Source organism: Danio rerio, chromosome 16 (assembly GCF_052040795.2).
Source record: "Danio rerio strain M-AB ecotype USA chromosome 16, GRCz13ab, whole genome shotgun sequence".
NCBI lineage: Eukaryota > Metazoa > Chordata > Actinopteri > Cypriniformes > Danionidae > Danio > Danio rerio.
Window position 1 is genome coordinate 34879960 of NC_141036.1, and position 17435 is coordinate 34897394.

Here is a 17435-nt window from a genome sequence, read left to right on the forward strand (position 1 = left end):
TGCTGCTCCATCTGCAAACATGTGCTGGAGATTTACTACTAAAACAGAACCTGCTTTACTGAAAAAAAAAGTGTGCATGATAATCATATCATCATCTATTAATTCTGCAGATTATATACTATAAAGTAGTATAAGTTTTAGAACTTGTTAAAATAGTTTGTATTGAAGCCAATCTGCCAAAACACCAGGATGAAAAATGTACAAATTTATTACAAAATAAAGCATATAAAATTCACTTCCACAGAAGATAACGAGCTGCACAATTTAAAGAAAAAAAATCTAATTGTGAAAAAAATCTGATTAAAATTGCAATTTAAAATGCAAATTACTATAAAAAGCTACAGGTTTGACGTGATGGTTTTAATAGTACCAAAGAAAGATCAAGCATAATCACAAAGTACAATACACTGTGCAAGCAAGTCAAAGATTCAGAAAGAGAGTTTACAGCAGTGATGCCCAAAGCAGGGCCTGTAAGCCAAAGTTGGCCAGACTCTGCCTTGGACCAATGAGGGACAGCTGGGAAGAGGGAAAGATGGAGTGCCACCATTACACTAGTTTTCCAATCGCACATGGAGTACATGCATCAAAAAAATTAATAAACAATGGAAAAAAAAAACGTATAGCTGGTTAGTTTAAGATAGGCTATTCCATAAAACACCTTATAGGCTAGGGGTCTTTTTGCATTTGATTGCCCTTTTAAAAGTAAGGCTGTTGCATAAAATAATAAAGTAGTTTTAATTTAGTAAGTGATATTTCTTTGCTGCATCCTCGATGTTTCAATAATGCATAATAATCTTTACACCACAATAAAAACACTGCAGCCAGTAACTTCAGTTGTCTAGAATTTGTCAAGTTTAAAAGGTGTGTTTGTGCGTAGTGTGCTTTTAGATGCATGTATGTGTGTGTGAGAGACAGGATGAAAGATCGCTTGCTTGACAGTTCTGTCGAGCATCTGGGTTTCTTTCTTTCTTTATTTATTTTGAAGATAATACAAAATATGAATACAACAAAAAGACAAAACTTTACAAATTACGTGTTCACTTTTGTGGTGTCATATATCAAGATAAAATAAGCTATAGGCTACTGAAATCATTTAAAGACAAATATCGGATATAATAAAATCACATTAAATAAATACAGCAATATAAAACAAACAAAAGCTATAACAATTTAGGTATATACAATACAAATAAATTAAACCATTTTTAAGCTATTTTAAAATTTAATTTTAGAAAGGGCTTTAAAAAAAAAAAAAAAAAAACTTGCGCTGACCCGACAGTGGAAATGCGGCTATTGTAACCTTTAAATTGGCCTACCATTCCATCTGAGAGAAGCGAGAATAATGGAGAGGGTTGGGGCGAATGTCTGTAATACAGAGACAGTCATTCCTAATTTAGTGTAACCTTTTTTTTTACGTAACCTCAAAAAATAAAGCAAACTGTAATTAAATGCTTCAATTAAATGTTGTAAATGAATCTGACACTCGACGGATAGGGGACTACGCAGAAGACATGGGTAAGCAAATCAAGCCAAAAACTTGTGGAATTCTGTTATAAATGAGATTGTATTGTTTTTACTGAAATAAGTTTATTACAAAATACAAAAAACAATACTGTATTAGTTAATATAAATAAATGATTTCTAGGCATTTTTAAATATTGTTAAATAAATTTGGAAATTTTGGCCCTCCATAAGAAAAAGTTTGGGCAACCCTGGTTTACATTTTTTATTTAAGTTTAACAAGTTTATTAAACTTTTTTTTAATTAAGTTTATTAATAAGTTGCAAGGTTTAAATTAGGCTGCTCGCACTCGCCTCCCACACCATAGTAATATTCCAAATAATAAGCTTTTGAAATAAGCAAAATTAATAAATTAAAAACATTGAAAAAAAAAAATTTAAATTAGCAACTTTTGCGATTTGAAAAAAAAAACAATTAATTAGTAAATTTTAGATTAATTAATCAATTAATCGTGCAGGCCTAATTAACACCTATTTCTACATCCCTGCCTTTTTAGCTCCACTCACCAGTAGGTTACACACATGCAGTAGGTAAATAATGAGAGGCAAATGCAGGTCTACACAGACATCAAACCAATGCCAAACTTTGTAAACTATGATCAACTATGATCTCAACATAATGAAAGAGTACATAAACTGTATTTTTAATAAAGTTCTAGACTGTATCAGTAAAGAACTTGGTCCTTTGTTCACTTTATATTTAACTGTAGATTTACAAACACTGCACAATTTGATGCTGGACTTTCAAAAACATTGACACTAAAATACAATGTTGTGGGAGTTGGGACTCTATTGGATGTAAGACTAATGTTACACCACACAAGTGTGAGAACCTTTGTATATGTATGTGTAATTGTGCATGTTTGCATTCTGAAATAAAGCAACAGCTCAGTCCATCTATGATGGACATATGCTGTCAAACATAAACGCTGAAGTTCACGTCAGTCCAACATTTGAAAATGCTTATGTAAACTGTCAGCCAATCATTCTAGCGAGTGTTTACTTCCGAGTCTACAATCTGCCTGTGCTATTCCAACAATGTTTTCCAGGGGTGTCAAAAACAAACAGAAAATAGCCTACTAGCACATTTAAACGATACTGTTTTTTATGTTGAAATCTTGATAACATTACAAGCGGACTAAATCAACATTAAAGGCAGTTCATGAGCCCTTTAAAATGATCCTCTGCTAAACGTTTGTCCAAATCATGGTGGTAAAAAAGAGCCCTTTTCTTGTTCCCTTGTCCTGTTCAATTCTCCCACTGACACCCTTCTCTGTCCTATTTAACACTGACCTCTTATGCCAATCACAGAGAGACAGAGAGCGAGAGAACAAATGAGAGCGGCTCTGCAGATCAGCCAAACACAGACTGAGTTTCCCTCTGCAGACCAAAGAGACACCATCAAAATCCATCAGGCCGTTCTGTCACCAGGCAGAGCAGACAGAAAGCGCTAGACCAGACCAGTGTGTGTGTACTGAGCAAAAGAGGAGGGGTGAGAGAGAGAGACTCAGTGTGTGTGTGTGTGTGTGTGTGTGTGTGTGTGTGTGTGTGTGTGGAAGTGAATCGAGATTTGAAGATGGAAAGTGGCAAAGTGTGTCATGAAGGTGATGTATTCAGTGGAGTAGATGGAGGTCACATCCGTAGGTGTCATTACCGCCTGCCGTGGACGATTATGTTCTGGACACTTTATGGAATGGCTTGTGTAGGGAATGTGTCTAATACAGAGAAGAGCAGTCTCTGATTGTCAAGCAGAAGGATTTGAAATAGATTTCTGCACGTTAGCATCTATGGCTATGAATCAATGTTTGTGCTTCATTCCATTCAATGGCTGAAAATTGACATTTAGTGAAGAAGAAAAATGTTTTGAAACAATCAAAAATCAGATAATATTATCACTCCTAATATACATTCTCTGACATACAGCTACAACTTAGGCAAATGCAACAACAAAATGATGGTTATATTTCATATTTTATTTTATTTGACATCAAGAAATATTAATTAATAACAACATTCAAAAACTATCATCATCATTAAAAATATTATTCATAGAACATTTGCATACATCGAACATAAATCACGCTATTTGTGCGTAAATAGCCGTGTGAAAATTGAGTTTACTCGCTTTATGAAGGCTGAAAAACAGCGTTGATACGATTAGGGCCATATCGGAGTCCACTAAATTCTTTCAGAGGTGCATCCAGCTCTATAAGCTCATAAACTCCCCCAGAAACTTAACCTGGATGACGGAGGCTTTCAGCGATGCTTCTGACTGAGCCGAGCCTAGTTTGATGAACTTTTTGTCTGTGTCGGCTGGAGGATCACCCTCGGGACACCTACAACAGGCTATACGTCACAATCACGCCCCCACAAGAGCAAGCTCCTGATTGGTTAACGTGGTGCGAATGTCCACTGAAGCTCAGATTTTCGAACTTGACCAATTCGCGTCAAACGCGCAAAACGCTCAATTCGGGCATTTGCATTGATTTAACATGTAAATCAATCGCGCTTGACGCGTGTTTCGCATCTGGTGTGAACGCAGCATAATACCTCAACCCCTACTACTACCACTACCACAACCGCTAATACGACTACAACCACCACCATCCTCTAATGCCACCACCACTACTACCACCACATCTATTACCACCACCACTACTACCACCTCTATTACCCCTACAACCCCTAATACCACTATCACTACTATTACTAGCTCTAATACCACCACTACTACTACTACTAATACTACCACCACCACAACTCCCACTTCTAATAACACCACCACTACTACTTCTTATACCAACACCACCACTACCACCACCACTACCACTATAACTACCACTTTTAATACCACCACCACCACTACCACCATAACTACCACTTTTAATACCACCACCCCACTACCACCATAACTACCACTTCTAATACCACCACCACCACTACCACCATAACTACCACTTCTAATACCATCACCACCACCACTACCTCTAATACCACCACCCCTACTACAACTAATAATAATGATAATAGTAATAATAACTTCAAAGTTTTACTATCAAACTATGTAATATATGCTGCTCACTTCAGATTAGATTGGTGTACAATTAAAAAACTGTGAACAGATTTTTTAAATAAGCTAAAATTTATCAGTAACTCAAATTCACAGACAGAAAACTATAAATATTTGTTAATAAATAATCTCTCTGCTTTGGAAAGTAGATCGCTCAGTTGAAGCAATGCATATGAAGATTAAGAACCAGAAATGATTCAGGTGGTCCACTACTACTCCAACCACTAGCTTTACTAGCAAACTAGACAGCAAGAAATACAGTTTTCAGATAGCGGAGTGCTTCAGCTTCTTTAAGAGTGTGCATTTACTGTTAGTGCAGTGCACAAATGTCATGTGAAACCCTAAAGCCCTCTGCAGCAGGTGTGTGTGTATGTGTGCAGCACTCATGTTCACCTGACCCCCTCTTCTAATCTAACATTGAAATGTGTGTGTGTGTGTGAATGACCTCCTAGTGTAGACAGATCTGTCTAGATGCTTTATACTACAAACACACACTAATCCTAAATAATTAACACCGTCACACCGACAGCCAATGTGCCACACTCTCTCTCTCTCTCTCTCTCTCTCACACACACACACACACACACACACACACACACTCTTCCAGACGGTGTGTGAGAGGGGCACTGTGCACCAGACGCTGTTTCATGCCAAACTCGTGGTGAATAACAGGAACAGGTGTGTTTACCTGAGGTCAAACCCAGCCCACCATGTCCATACAGTACAGTCCAGTAGAGGACACAAACAAACCAATGTCAACACAATAAGCACATCCAACATGATAATTAGAGATTTTATGCAAAACTATACATTTTATGATCAGAACATACGCGCACACACACACATACACAGACAATTATTAAATATTCTTATATATTATATTACATTATGTATTAAAAGTTACATTTTTATAATTAGCCTATTGTTTAATCCTATTTATTGTATCCATGTGGCTAATATTTTGTTTTTCCTTATCATATATAAAACAACTATAGATACATATACATATATTTTCAGTCAACAAATTTTGTATGGATTTTAAATTTAATTGAACTATAATATATTTTACATTTAGTCATTTAGCAGACGCTTTTATCCAAAGCGACTTACAAATAAGGACAAGGAAGGAATTTACACAACTATAAGAGCAACAATGAATAAGTGCTATAGGCAAGTTTAAGGTCTGTAAAGTCTAAGAAGGAAAGTATTAGTAATTTTTTTTTTTTTTTAAGTGAGTACATTTAGTGGTATATCCAGAGAGGCAATTGCAGATTAGGAAGTGAAGTGGAGACTAAATTAGTTAGTAAATTAGTTTTTAGTCGTTTCTTGACAATAACACTATTTTACATTAAAGGACCCCTATTTTACCCCCTTTTCAAGATTTATTTGTGTCTCCAGAATTTTCAAGTCTTTTGTGTCTCCAGAATGTGTCTGGAAAGTTTCAGCTCAAAACACTCATCAGATTATTTATTATAGCTTTCAGAATATTGGAATTTTCTGCTCTGAACACAGTGTAGCTGTTTTTGTTTCCTGTGTGTTTGATGCTAGTTCTCCCCACCCACCAGTCCCATGTGCCTGTCAAAGTGGGCTTTGCAAATGTGACAGGATACCGGTTAATATCCACTGCTGTATTGATATCCGTTATTTCAATGTACAAAATAAACCAGATTTAACATCCACAAATCAAGATTGAATCAAATTTTTTTGTAATTGTACTATAATGTGGTGATAAAGACAGTTAAATTGTTGTAATTCATTTCAAACATGCACTGTTTTAAAAAGTTTTTAGCTTGTAAAACTAATTCTTGATCACATTTGATGATGATTGATGATCACAGAGAGCTGAACAGATCTTTTAATCCCAGTTGCTTTGCGCACGTCCTGTCTTGTTGATATGATTATATGCTCCACTATGAAGACATGTAAATAAACAGCTGTCAATCAATTCTGTGGGTGGGGAAACCGCACTCCTATGTCAAGTTGCAGTGAGCCACAAAACGGGAGGGATTTGGATCCTAATTTAACATCAGGAAATATAAAAAAGAGTGACTGATTTGTCTTTATATTACACCATGATGACTGTGGACACTTTACTACACACAGTTCTATCCAAACAGCCTCCAAAAAATGAATTTCATCCTAGGTGCCCTTTAAGATTTTTAGATACATTTTCAGAAAGATTGATCGAATAAATCAAGTGCAACATTGATAATAATAAGAAACATTTCTCAACAATGAATAAATAAAGCTAAAAAAGCTTTATCATCATTCATACATTCATACATTGTGGTTTAAAAATACATCTGAACAGCAGTGTACGTAACAAACCAGGCATCTGGATAGTTACTCAATCATCAAGACATATTGCTAACGGAGCCAGAACTGACTACCTGCAGGCTAGACGGCTTACTTTACAACAGCAAATACATCATTACACAAGACAAACCGAAACCCAAGGCTACGTCTTGCTGCAGAGGACGTTTGAAGAGACGGATTAAATTGACAAGTCGGCTGATTTTGTTTGTCAGCGTGTCTATCACGGTCAAGACACTCCTACGTTACATCCGAGTGTTTTGACAGGGAATAGAGAGCGTCGATGATCGTTTTGACTGTTTACTACTTGACAGAGGATCCATGCACCTTTCATATATAGCACTCGTCACTCTGGCTCTGATTTAACGTGGCATTTCATTTGCTTTATGAACACGCATGGCTTTTGGCGTAATAAAATTTCCAAAAAAGGTCTGACAAATTTGTCTGAGGGCGTTTGTAAAAAGGAGCGATCACACAGGTTGTCTGTGCTGAAATGAAAGGCCAAAGGCATGCGGGGACAGCGAGAGAACAACACAAAACAAGCTGGCAGACTGGCACCCTGCTGGGCACCAGGAGAGTGGGCATTCAGCCCAGCCACGCAGAGGAACCATCAAACAAACAGCACAGACAATCTGAACCACGTTCGCCAACGCAGAGATGCCACACGGGAGCTTTCACCCTCAATAACCAGATTATTTAAAGCTGCAGTTCAGAACTTTATTTTTATTTGGAGAGTAAAAATGATTCAAAATCAATTTCTGAATAAGGAGATAACAGCAAATGTTCATAACTAACTTCTTACCTTTGCCTGATTCATAATGACCAGCTTGTAATGAAATGTTTTCTAATCTGTGTGGTATTGGTTGATTTTCAATGTAATATGTGTTTGCAGTCAATTGTCTTTAGATTATTATGTCAGGTCTATATTTAGAAGTCACATTTATACAATATGTAGCATGTGTGGAATGTGGATGCTGCAGTTGACTGATTATTTAGCCTTCGAGTGCATTAAATGGAGGAAAATATTATTTACCAATTTTCTCCCATTCTTCATATGGAATTGTAATGGTTACAAAGTGTATGCTGATATTGTTACATTACCAATAATAATAATAATAATAATAATAATAATAATAATAATAATAATAATAATAATAATAATAATAATTAATTAATAATTAATTGTTTAATAGCCTGCCCCTTTCCAGCAGTCCACATTGGTTCCTCCGCAAAGCCCAGTTACATATAGAAATGATCTAAAATTATGTAACACACAGGATGTGCTTGATTTATTGAAGCGTTTCAGATTTATTAATGTTTTTAAAAGTGCAAAAGAGATGTTGTGTTGATCATGAAAGTCTTTTTTTTACATGTAAAAATTTAATTTAAATGTCAAAATGAGCTTGATTATTATTCATACAAACCTTTGCTTGCCATAGAACAAATTAATATAAAGAGTTGAGAATGAAAATGCAACAGTATGTAATGTAATGTGGGTATTTATGTATGGCCATACATCCAAAGTGCCTCAAAATCATAAAGGGGGGTCTCCACACCACCACCAGTGTGCAGCATCTACTTGGATGATACGATGCTACTTGGCAGCCACAGGACAACGACGCCAGTGCGCTTACCACACACCAGCTATTGGGGGAGTGAAGAGACAGTGATGGAGCCAATTTGGTGGATGGGAATGTTTGGGAAGCCGTGATGGGTAAGGGAACTTGGCCAGAACACGCCAGCGTTACACCCTTACCCTTTACAAGAAATGCCATGGCATTTTAATGACCACAGAGAGTCAGGACCTTGGTTTAACGTCTCATACAAAACACAGTGTTCACTGACACTTTACAGTCCCCTTCACTTTACTGGGACATTAGGACTCACACAGACCACAGGTTGAGCGCCCCCTGCTGGCCTCACTAACACCACTTCCAACAACAACCTAGTTTTCCAATTAGGTTTCCCATCCAGGGAACCAAAAAGGCTCAACCCTACTTGGCTTCAGTGAATAAACGGTCTTGGACTGCATAGTGATATGGCTGTGGCTAGTATGTGTAATAGTAAATCGAATCAGTGTGACTGTTAAAGTGGCAGCAGGCTTTATTCCTTTAAATTAATCATATCCAAAAGATTTTGGTCATATGGCCCACTAATGAAGAATTTATTCCTTTATTAATTTTCTTGTCGGCTTAGTCCCTTTATTAATCCGGGGTCACCACAGCGGAATGAACAGCCAACTTATCCAGCACGTTTTTACGCAGCGGATGCCCTTCCAGCCACAACCCATCTCTGGGAAACATCCAGACACACATACACTCATACACTACGGACAATTTAGCCAACCAAATTCACCTGTACCGCATGTCTTTGGACAGTGGGGGAAACCGGAGCACCCGGAGGAAACCCACACGAATGCAGGGAGAACATGCAAACTCCACACAGAAACGCCAACTGAGCCGAGGTTCGAACCAGCTACCGAGCGACCTTCTTGCAGTGAAGCAACAGCACTATCTACTGCGCCACTGCATTGCCTAATGAAGAATTTAAGTTTGATAATATTTTCTATAATCAAGCAGCCATAGTGTTAGTCAAGCGGTTCTTTAATTGAATGATTTTTTAAAGTTCTAATATTATTCTTTTTTTCACATTTCTATAAATGTAGCAAGCTAAGCGATATTTAGATTTAATCAATATTGGTAAGGCAATATATTACGATGTTGAAATAGTTTGTTTTTTCTTCTATGTTCTTCAAAACAGCAGCAATCTTACTGGTTTGTTTAATCTGCATTCTCCGGTGAAAATTCTTGTTTGGGTCAAACCTTTAAGACAGACAATGTGTGGTTGCGAAGTACAGTATCCTCACATACTACAAAAAAAAACAACACATGTTTTATCCACACTACGGGAGCCATACTAGTTCATAACTCCTCAAATAACTGCCATTACGGGTTACAAATGGAGATGACGACAAAGAGGCAAAGCTTTAAAAAGAGCGCAGATATCGAAAGTTTTAGCTTTGGAAACATTTCTTTACGACAATAACGTATAATTACGGATTCCTCATGATCACAGTTCACTTCAGCCAAATATAACCAGTGCTTATTTTGGACGGTTATGGGTGGATGCGACAAAAAGAGATGAGGTGTGGCGACCTAAACACGCACGCCGTGGTCTAAACAACAACCCTCAAAACTCTAACAACCATGACCAGGATTATAAAAACCTTGCCAGACACGTTTTTTTCTTCTTCTTTTTTTTCTTTTTGGTCTTTATTTTGTTTTAAAAGGTGCAAGAAGCGGAACAGTCTGCCTTAGGGCATACTTAACTGTGAAGGGAGTTTCTGAAAGATCTGTTGGAACGAGGGAGGGAAGAAGAAGAAAAAAAAAAGAAAAGAAGCTTGCTTTCTGAAACATTCCTTCATGACCGCCAGATGAACTTGCGGGGAAGAGCTTGCTTTGGTGCTGAGAATTACACTATACAGCATCGGAGAACATTAGAGACTGACTGGGACAAAGTTCACCAAAAAGCGGGTTCAGCGAAAAGAGAAAGTGAGAGATGGAGAAAAGTATGAAGGAAGAATGAAAGCCGTTTCTTTATTTCTCAAAGCAGTGTTGTCGTTGTTGGCCACACCCTTCGACTTATTACGAAAAAGTTCTTCGTCCTTCATGGGTGGTCCTGTTTAGTGCTAAGAAGAACAAAGTATGGATTTCTAACGAAGCACAGATCGTTTTGTGGTATACCCTGGCTGTTGTGGCTAATGAGTCACTCCCTCAGGCTGATCCTGCACCAGCTGCACGTCTGCTTTTAAGAGCTTCAAGCTGAACATGAGCTTGCCGCGCACTGGGTTACAGGTTTGAGTATCGCTTGGAGCCAAGACGTGTGGATTAAAGAGTTTAAGTGTTACTGTGAAGAAGCGCTGTTATGTTACATAAATTTGAAACGGCAGAGCTGCTTTCAAATTTTAGAATAACAAGAAATATTACTGCAATGCCATATTTTGTCACAATTCATTCTATTGAATAACCCTTAACTAAGAGTCATTTATTAGCCCAATAAAATGCTAATTAGCTGCTTATTAAAAGTAAGGGTTTAGGTTTGGGGTTAGGGATACAAGATAATATTTTAAATATGCTTAACATCTTAGGCTCACACGGAATCTGCACGCTGAGAAATCCACAAATTTACGCTGATTTTTAGCCCTTCATCGAGTCTATTTATTTACTTGTGTAAATGTGTGTAAATTTATATTTATTCTGTTTTTAAATTGTGTTGTTTTTAGTATTATTATTGATTAATATGAAATTGTTCATATGATTTACTTACTTAATGACAGACTTGCATTGTTTACCAAATAAGTTGATCTAATTGGATTTGCATTGTAAACATTAAATAAAGGTTAAAAAAATATTATTTTTTTATTTAACATATTAAGTTTTTAGTTATGATACTCGCAAAATCATTCCTTATAAATCCACAGCTTTTTCAATTTTTTTTTTTTTTTACAAAGTTTTGCACAAAAATAGCAAAAGATGTCAGCAGATTCTGTCTGATCCCAGCAACAAGCCAATAGTCAATAGCTTGAATTGTGACTTAGCTAAAGCGTTATCAATACCTCTTGAAGACTCTGCATATAAGAATGGTTTCTAGAGGATCATGTGACATTAAAGATCAGAATAAAGACTCTTCATACAGTTACGTGATGGTGATAAACAGCTTTTTTCAAATCTACTGAAGTATATTTTGCTAAATTATTATTTTTACTGTATTTTTAATACAATAACTAGGTAAAACCTTACAATACAGGTAATACATTTATGGTTATGCATTTACTAATGTTTACAAATAACAAACAATGCTTGCACAGCATTTAAAAATCATAGTACTTCATTTAATAATGCATCTTCAACTCTTTAATTCTGTGCATGTTAACATTATTGTATGCACTTTGAGTTAACATGAACTAACCTATGAAGAGTTCAGATGCAAAAACCTCCGTGTCATCAGCAATTTTCTTCTAAAATGAGCATTTTTTCTAAGCCTCTTATGTTTGTTCAGTTATTTCATGTTGAAAATAACTCATTTACAGTGGTGTAAAGTACCAGATTACAAATACTCAAATTGATCTTTTGAGTTACAAACACTGTAATTGAGTAGTTTTCCTCAAGCATTGTAAATTACTGTGCATAGTTTTACAAATGTGTATACTTTTACTTAAGTAATTTTTTAGTGTTGTATCTGTACTTTTACTCCACTACTTTCCTTCAACCTGCAGCCACTACTTTATTTTTCTTGTCTATGGGGATTATAAAAACCAGTCCTGTGATTCCTGTCCAAATAAATCGCACATAGGAGTAAAGAGGTAAATCGCACCAAACTGTTTGGAAGCATTAAAAGTGTCCAAAAGAAGACCTTGTTTAAAATGGAGATGTTTAAAGCCTACATGTATTGAACCAGAGACTGTTTAGATGCATGTCACTGATGAGAAGATGACGGATGTTTACTGTTTGATGACTGAAATGGCCTTGAACACCAAGCAGGCATAAGATGTCAACATATCGTCAGATTGATGTTGTACCCCAGCATCGTGGGGACATGGAACGGGCATGGGGAAATGGGGACGTTTTGTTTGGAAATTAAAATCGGGTTGATGTCAGAACCCAACGTCAAGCCTATGTCAATATCCAACGTCCAACCTAAAATTAACATCTAATAATGTTACAGCTTGACGTTGTGTGGACGTTACCACTATATGACATCTATCCAACGTTGGATTTTGATTGCCATACCTTACAAATAAATTTCAGTATTTGATGTCAATATAACTTTGCTTTAAATGTTGGATCGACGTTGGATTTTGGTCACTTCCCAACACAACCTACAATCAACCAAATATTAACGTAATTTGACGTTGTTATTGAACATCAAAATAACGTTGTACTTGGACACTAGCTAGACATTGAATTTTGACGTCACAACCTAAATCTAACCTAATTTTAAATATTTTGTGGCGTTGTGTGCCTGCTGGCGAATAACTTAAAGCACAACAGAATGTTACGTTTACACACAAATCCACAAATTACATGCAAATGCATCAGCTTTTCACAGAGCAATACTCACTACTCTTGAGTACTTTTAAATGGTCTACTTTTTACTCGTACTTTGAGTAATATTTACAACAGATACTTTTACTGTACCTACACTACATTTTTAGGCAAGTAATGGTACTTTTACTTAAGTATTCTGTTTTTAGTATTCTTTCCATCACTGATTATTTACAATATAAGTGAAATGTCTGAACAAAGATAAACAATCCTTAGAAAAAATGGTAATATTAGAATAAATTTTCAGATGGCACTTCATATACTGTTTCTTGCTAATAATATTTCCCATAATTATGGTTCATTCAAAAACAAATGCATCCATGGTTAACAAATGATTATTATTTTTATTCATCACTGGGAAAGAAAAGTACAAAAAGCTGTTCTGTAACTGAATAAAACCAATTATTCTTCCTGAAAAAGACACACAAACAAAAAACTAGGCTACGTTATTAACTGCACATTAATACTACAGCATACAATAAACAACAGAACCCAAAAACAATTCGGCTCAAGTGCTTATTACTGTTGAACATAATAAATCAAGACTCAAATTAAAAATTGTAGGCAGACTGCATTAAAGACTTTGACAAATAAAATGCTATAATAATAAGTCATGCAACAACACAAAGCCAACATTAAAGATCCGATTACATGAAAAAAAAAAATCTAAATCATCGGCTACATTTCAGAATCTGAGCTGAACTGAGCTGAGGCCAGTCTTGCTAAAGCAGGGCATTGTGCGTGGGCATCCGGATCATCCTGGGTAATGCCAAAAGCACTCAGACTGGCATGACGACACTAGCCTTTATCAATAATTCATAGTGGCACCTCAGGGCTGCTTAACCCGGCCCAGCTTTCAGTGCGTTGAGCTCAATGTGAAGCCATGACTGGGAGAGAGGCTGCTTTTCTCTTTGGCTCCCTTTCTGAGGATTTTATTCGACTAGGAACTTTCAATATATTATTTTCCGTCAGACCTGCACCTTTTGGGCTGTTTTGAAAGCGCATTTGAAGTATCCAAATACGGCAAACATTTGAAACCATGCTGTACATTCATGTTTTGCAGCACCACATTCTGAAGCATGTGAAGAGTAGGAGAATCTGCTGAAAGGCTGAGCGGGAATTCCCCGGGCCTAAATTTATAATTTATGATCCAGACAGAATATGAACTTTTCACTCCAAGAACAGAGAAAGAGTCTGTGTTTCAGAGAACCATCATGGACAGGCCAGTGCACAAAGCAAACACCAGATCAGATCTAGACAGACAGCAGCGCTTCAGACACAAGTACTAATAGTGTTATACAACGCTTCAGCCAAATTATAATTTAATATCAAATCGTACGTCCAAATGGCAGCCAAGACATTCCAGATGAAGGAATTTCACTGGTAAACAAGTACAACTTACTGTAGCAATCAAATGAAGCAACCAAACTTCTAAGACAAGCATTAAAAAAAGTGCACAAAAAAAACTGAAATTGTGAAATGTTATCACAATTTAAAAGAAAAAAAAGACAAATGTATTTCTATGGTGGTACAACCAATTTTTCTTCAGTCTTTAGTGTCACATTACCTTTCAGAAACCAATCTAATATGCAGATTTAATTCTCATTTCATTTAATTTTTTACCTCAACATTATAAATGCCTTTCACTTTTGATCATCCTTGTTAAATATAAGTATACTTGATAGTAATGTACTAAACCGTATGTTTTATAAAAGTATCACACAACCCATAACAATCAAAAATTATGATCAATCTTGTATCCCCTTGTTAAGTGTGACGTCATGCAAAGCGGTTTTCTGGTCCAAGTGCTCTGTCAGACTGTATGGGAAAACTCAACAAATTAATAATAAATGTTTATAAAGCGATGTAATACTTTCGAAAATCACGATCGCAATATATATAACTATACCTAATATCCGATGGGCAGAAAGTGATTAATTTTTTTTATAAATTGTTAAATATTGGTGTCTGTGATGCAGCAAGTCCAGAGACTGATATGTACACCATGATTTTATACAAAATTCATTTTAATGTAAGATATGACTAAAAAGGGGTCATGAACGAATATTTTCACATTTCAAATGAGTGGGGGCTTTAACACAGAAACGGTATTCCATACGTCACGACTTAACAAGTGGATTGCCAGGGTAAAGATTGGATAGGAACATGGCCGGCAGGAAGTGCACTTTTTAGGACACTGTATATCAATAATTAATATTTTTACAGTACTTGGATGGTTGGGTTTAGGGTAGGGGTAGCAGTAGATGTTAAAAAATACAATTTATTGGGTAATTTAACAGATAACATAAATAATTCTCGGTACAAATACTGTTTTTACGTTACTATGATGGTTAGGTTTAGAGTTGAGGTGGGGGTAGACCAAACAATTCATTTGAAATTTAATAAATAATATAAATAATTTTCGTTAACTTCCGGCCGCAACCATATCTGATCTAGCAACAACTGATTGCCAGGCCAGTAGTTGTAATATATAATTTAGTAGTAATTTGGTTGTAATATATATAATTTAATAGTTTATTAACATGCCATTTTAAACTTGAATTTGCATTCATTTTTTTATAATTGCATCTTTTTAATTACCCCACAACGTCATGCAGACGTTAAATGCAAACCCTAACCCTAACAAAGCACTGTTTTCCATTTTAACTTACATTTTTGAATGGTAGTGTCTAATAACTTAGTATAATTTTATTTAAGAAGACTTAAAACAATGGCTAATACAGTCATATATCTACACAAACTAAGTCTTATCTAAAGTAAATACGAAATTCCATTTTCAACAAACTCAACCTGACCAAGAAATGAATGCTAAACAAATGCTATGAATATAAACATCTCCAAACAACAATCCATAAATGTCTCTTCTTAAACCATCATTCTTGTGTCTTCTTTGTATAAAGTAATAGACATTTGCCCCAGATCAACACCGTCTCCTAAGTTCACATATACCAATCGCATTCAAAAGCAGATTGCAGAGGCGCAAGCGAGCCAAGATCAGACATACACAGAAATGTAATGCGCGTGAAGCAGCTGATCAGTCCTGACAGCCAGACGTGACTGCGGGCGAAATTAAGGCAAATACTCAAGAGTTAAACTACAAGCTACAGCTCCAGTCGCATATGCACACGTCACAAATGCAAGCAAGTCTGACATAATAAGTCAAAAAACACTTACAAATCTCCATTCCCTGGAGTTGGGATCCGCATGTGACGTTAGAGCCATCCGGTGCGGTGAGGTTTCGCATGGAGCACGAGAGAGACTTAAACCGGTGCGCGATCCAGCCGGTGTGTGAACGTCCAACAGCCCGCGCCGAGACTGAAAGCCCTCGGCAGAAGCCTTGACATGCTGTTTTGATTCTCTACATGCTCTCGGGGAAGCGCTTCACTTGCGTCTGACTGACTAAACTCAACTGCTCAGCTCTCGGTCTCTTTCTCTGACCCTTCGGTTGAAGACAGAAAGCAGAGTGTTTGTGAGATGGAGCTGACGGAGCTATTCTCCCCCCTCCCTCTCTCTCTCTCTCTCTCTCTCAGCTGAAGGGGGTGGTCGAGCACAGCGCACGGGTGTCTAGTGTTACACCTCCCCATTAATGCCAGACACAAGCAGTCAAGGCGAGCATTGTAGGGGTCTGACCTTGGCTTGACCCGCTGTCTGGCGACACAGAGCACATGTGTCCAGAACTACAGCACTCACACCCCCCACCTCTCAGTCCCACTACAGTCCGGCTATAAATAACCTGCCGGCTATATAGGTTTTTATTGTGGGGCAATGCTTAAACACACAAATCCAGACTGGGCTAAAGTGGAGGAAGTGGTGGTACATGTTGTGCAATTTGGTGTAAAGTTTGGTGCTTACGCCGTCAATAAAAGTTTTTTTTTTGGAGGTTTTGAAACAGTTTGAAACAGTAATCCATGTTTTTATGACCACTTGATTAGATTACTGTAATGCGCTGTATGTAAGGGACTATCAGGTCAAGGGCGTAGATCTGCTCTTGAAATTGGTCGGAACGTACATCCATAGAGAGCATGTACTGAACAGCACTAATTCTGTTTCGTGCTTTTAAAAACATGAAAAAAGGTTTTAAACAGCTAATAATACAAATAACAATTAATGAAGCTTGTCCTATGCTTCAAAAGTCAATTTACATGATTTTACTGCAATCTGGTATTGAGGAGGTATGAATACAGAAATTTAGAGAGGCACATGACGCAATTTGACCATTTTACTATTATCCCGGTGTGGTAGGTTCTAGACTTTGGAATGATTTTGCTGCTGCCCGTTACACAGGCCTCTTCCATGTTCTCATTTAAATCAGCTCCTAAAACATTTTTTTTTCATTGGCATTTGACACCTGAGCTTAATAACTGGTTATTTTATTTACTATTATGCTTATTTCGTTGTATATTTCTG

General features: G+C 36.7%; 1 protein-coding gene across 2 annotated transcripts in view; it reads right to left on the reverse strand.

The window, feature by feature from the left end:
• Positions 1 to 17435, reverse strand: part of ldlrad4b (low density lipoprotein receptor class A domain containing 4b) — a 105945-nt gene that overhangs the window by 18729 nt on the left and 69781 nt on the right. The window contains 1 exon segment of one of the 2 annotated variants that reach the window (NM_001326526.1): positions 16203 to 16471. The exons of the other annotated variant lie outside the window; for it this stretch is intronic. Within the exon segment in view, the coding sequence (NP_001313455.1) occupies positions 16203 to 16272 (70 nt within the window). The 5' untranslated portion in view covers positions 16273 to 16471. 2 annotated transcript variants of the gene reach the window in all.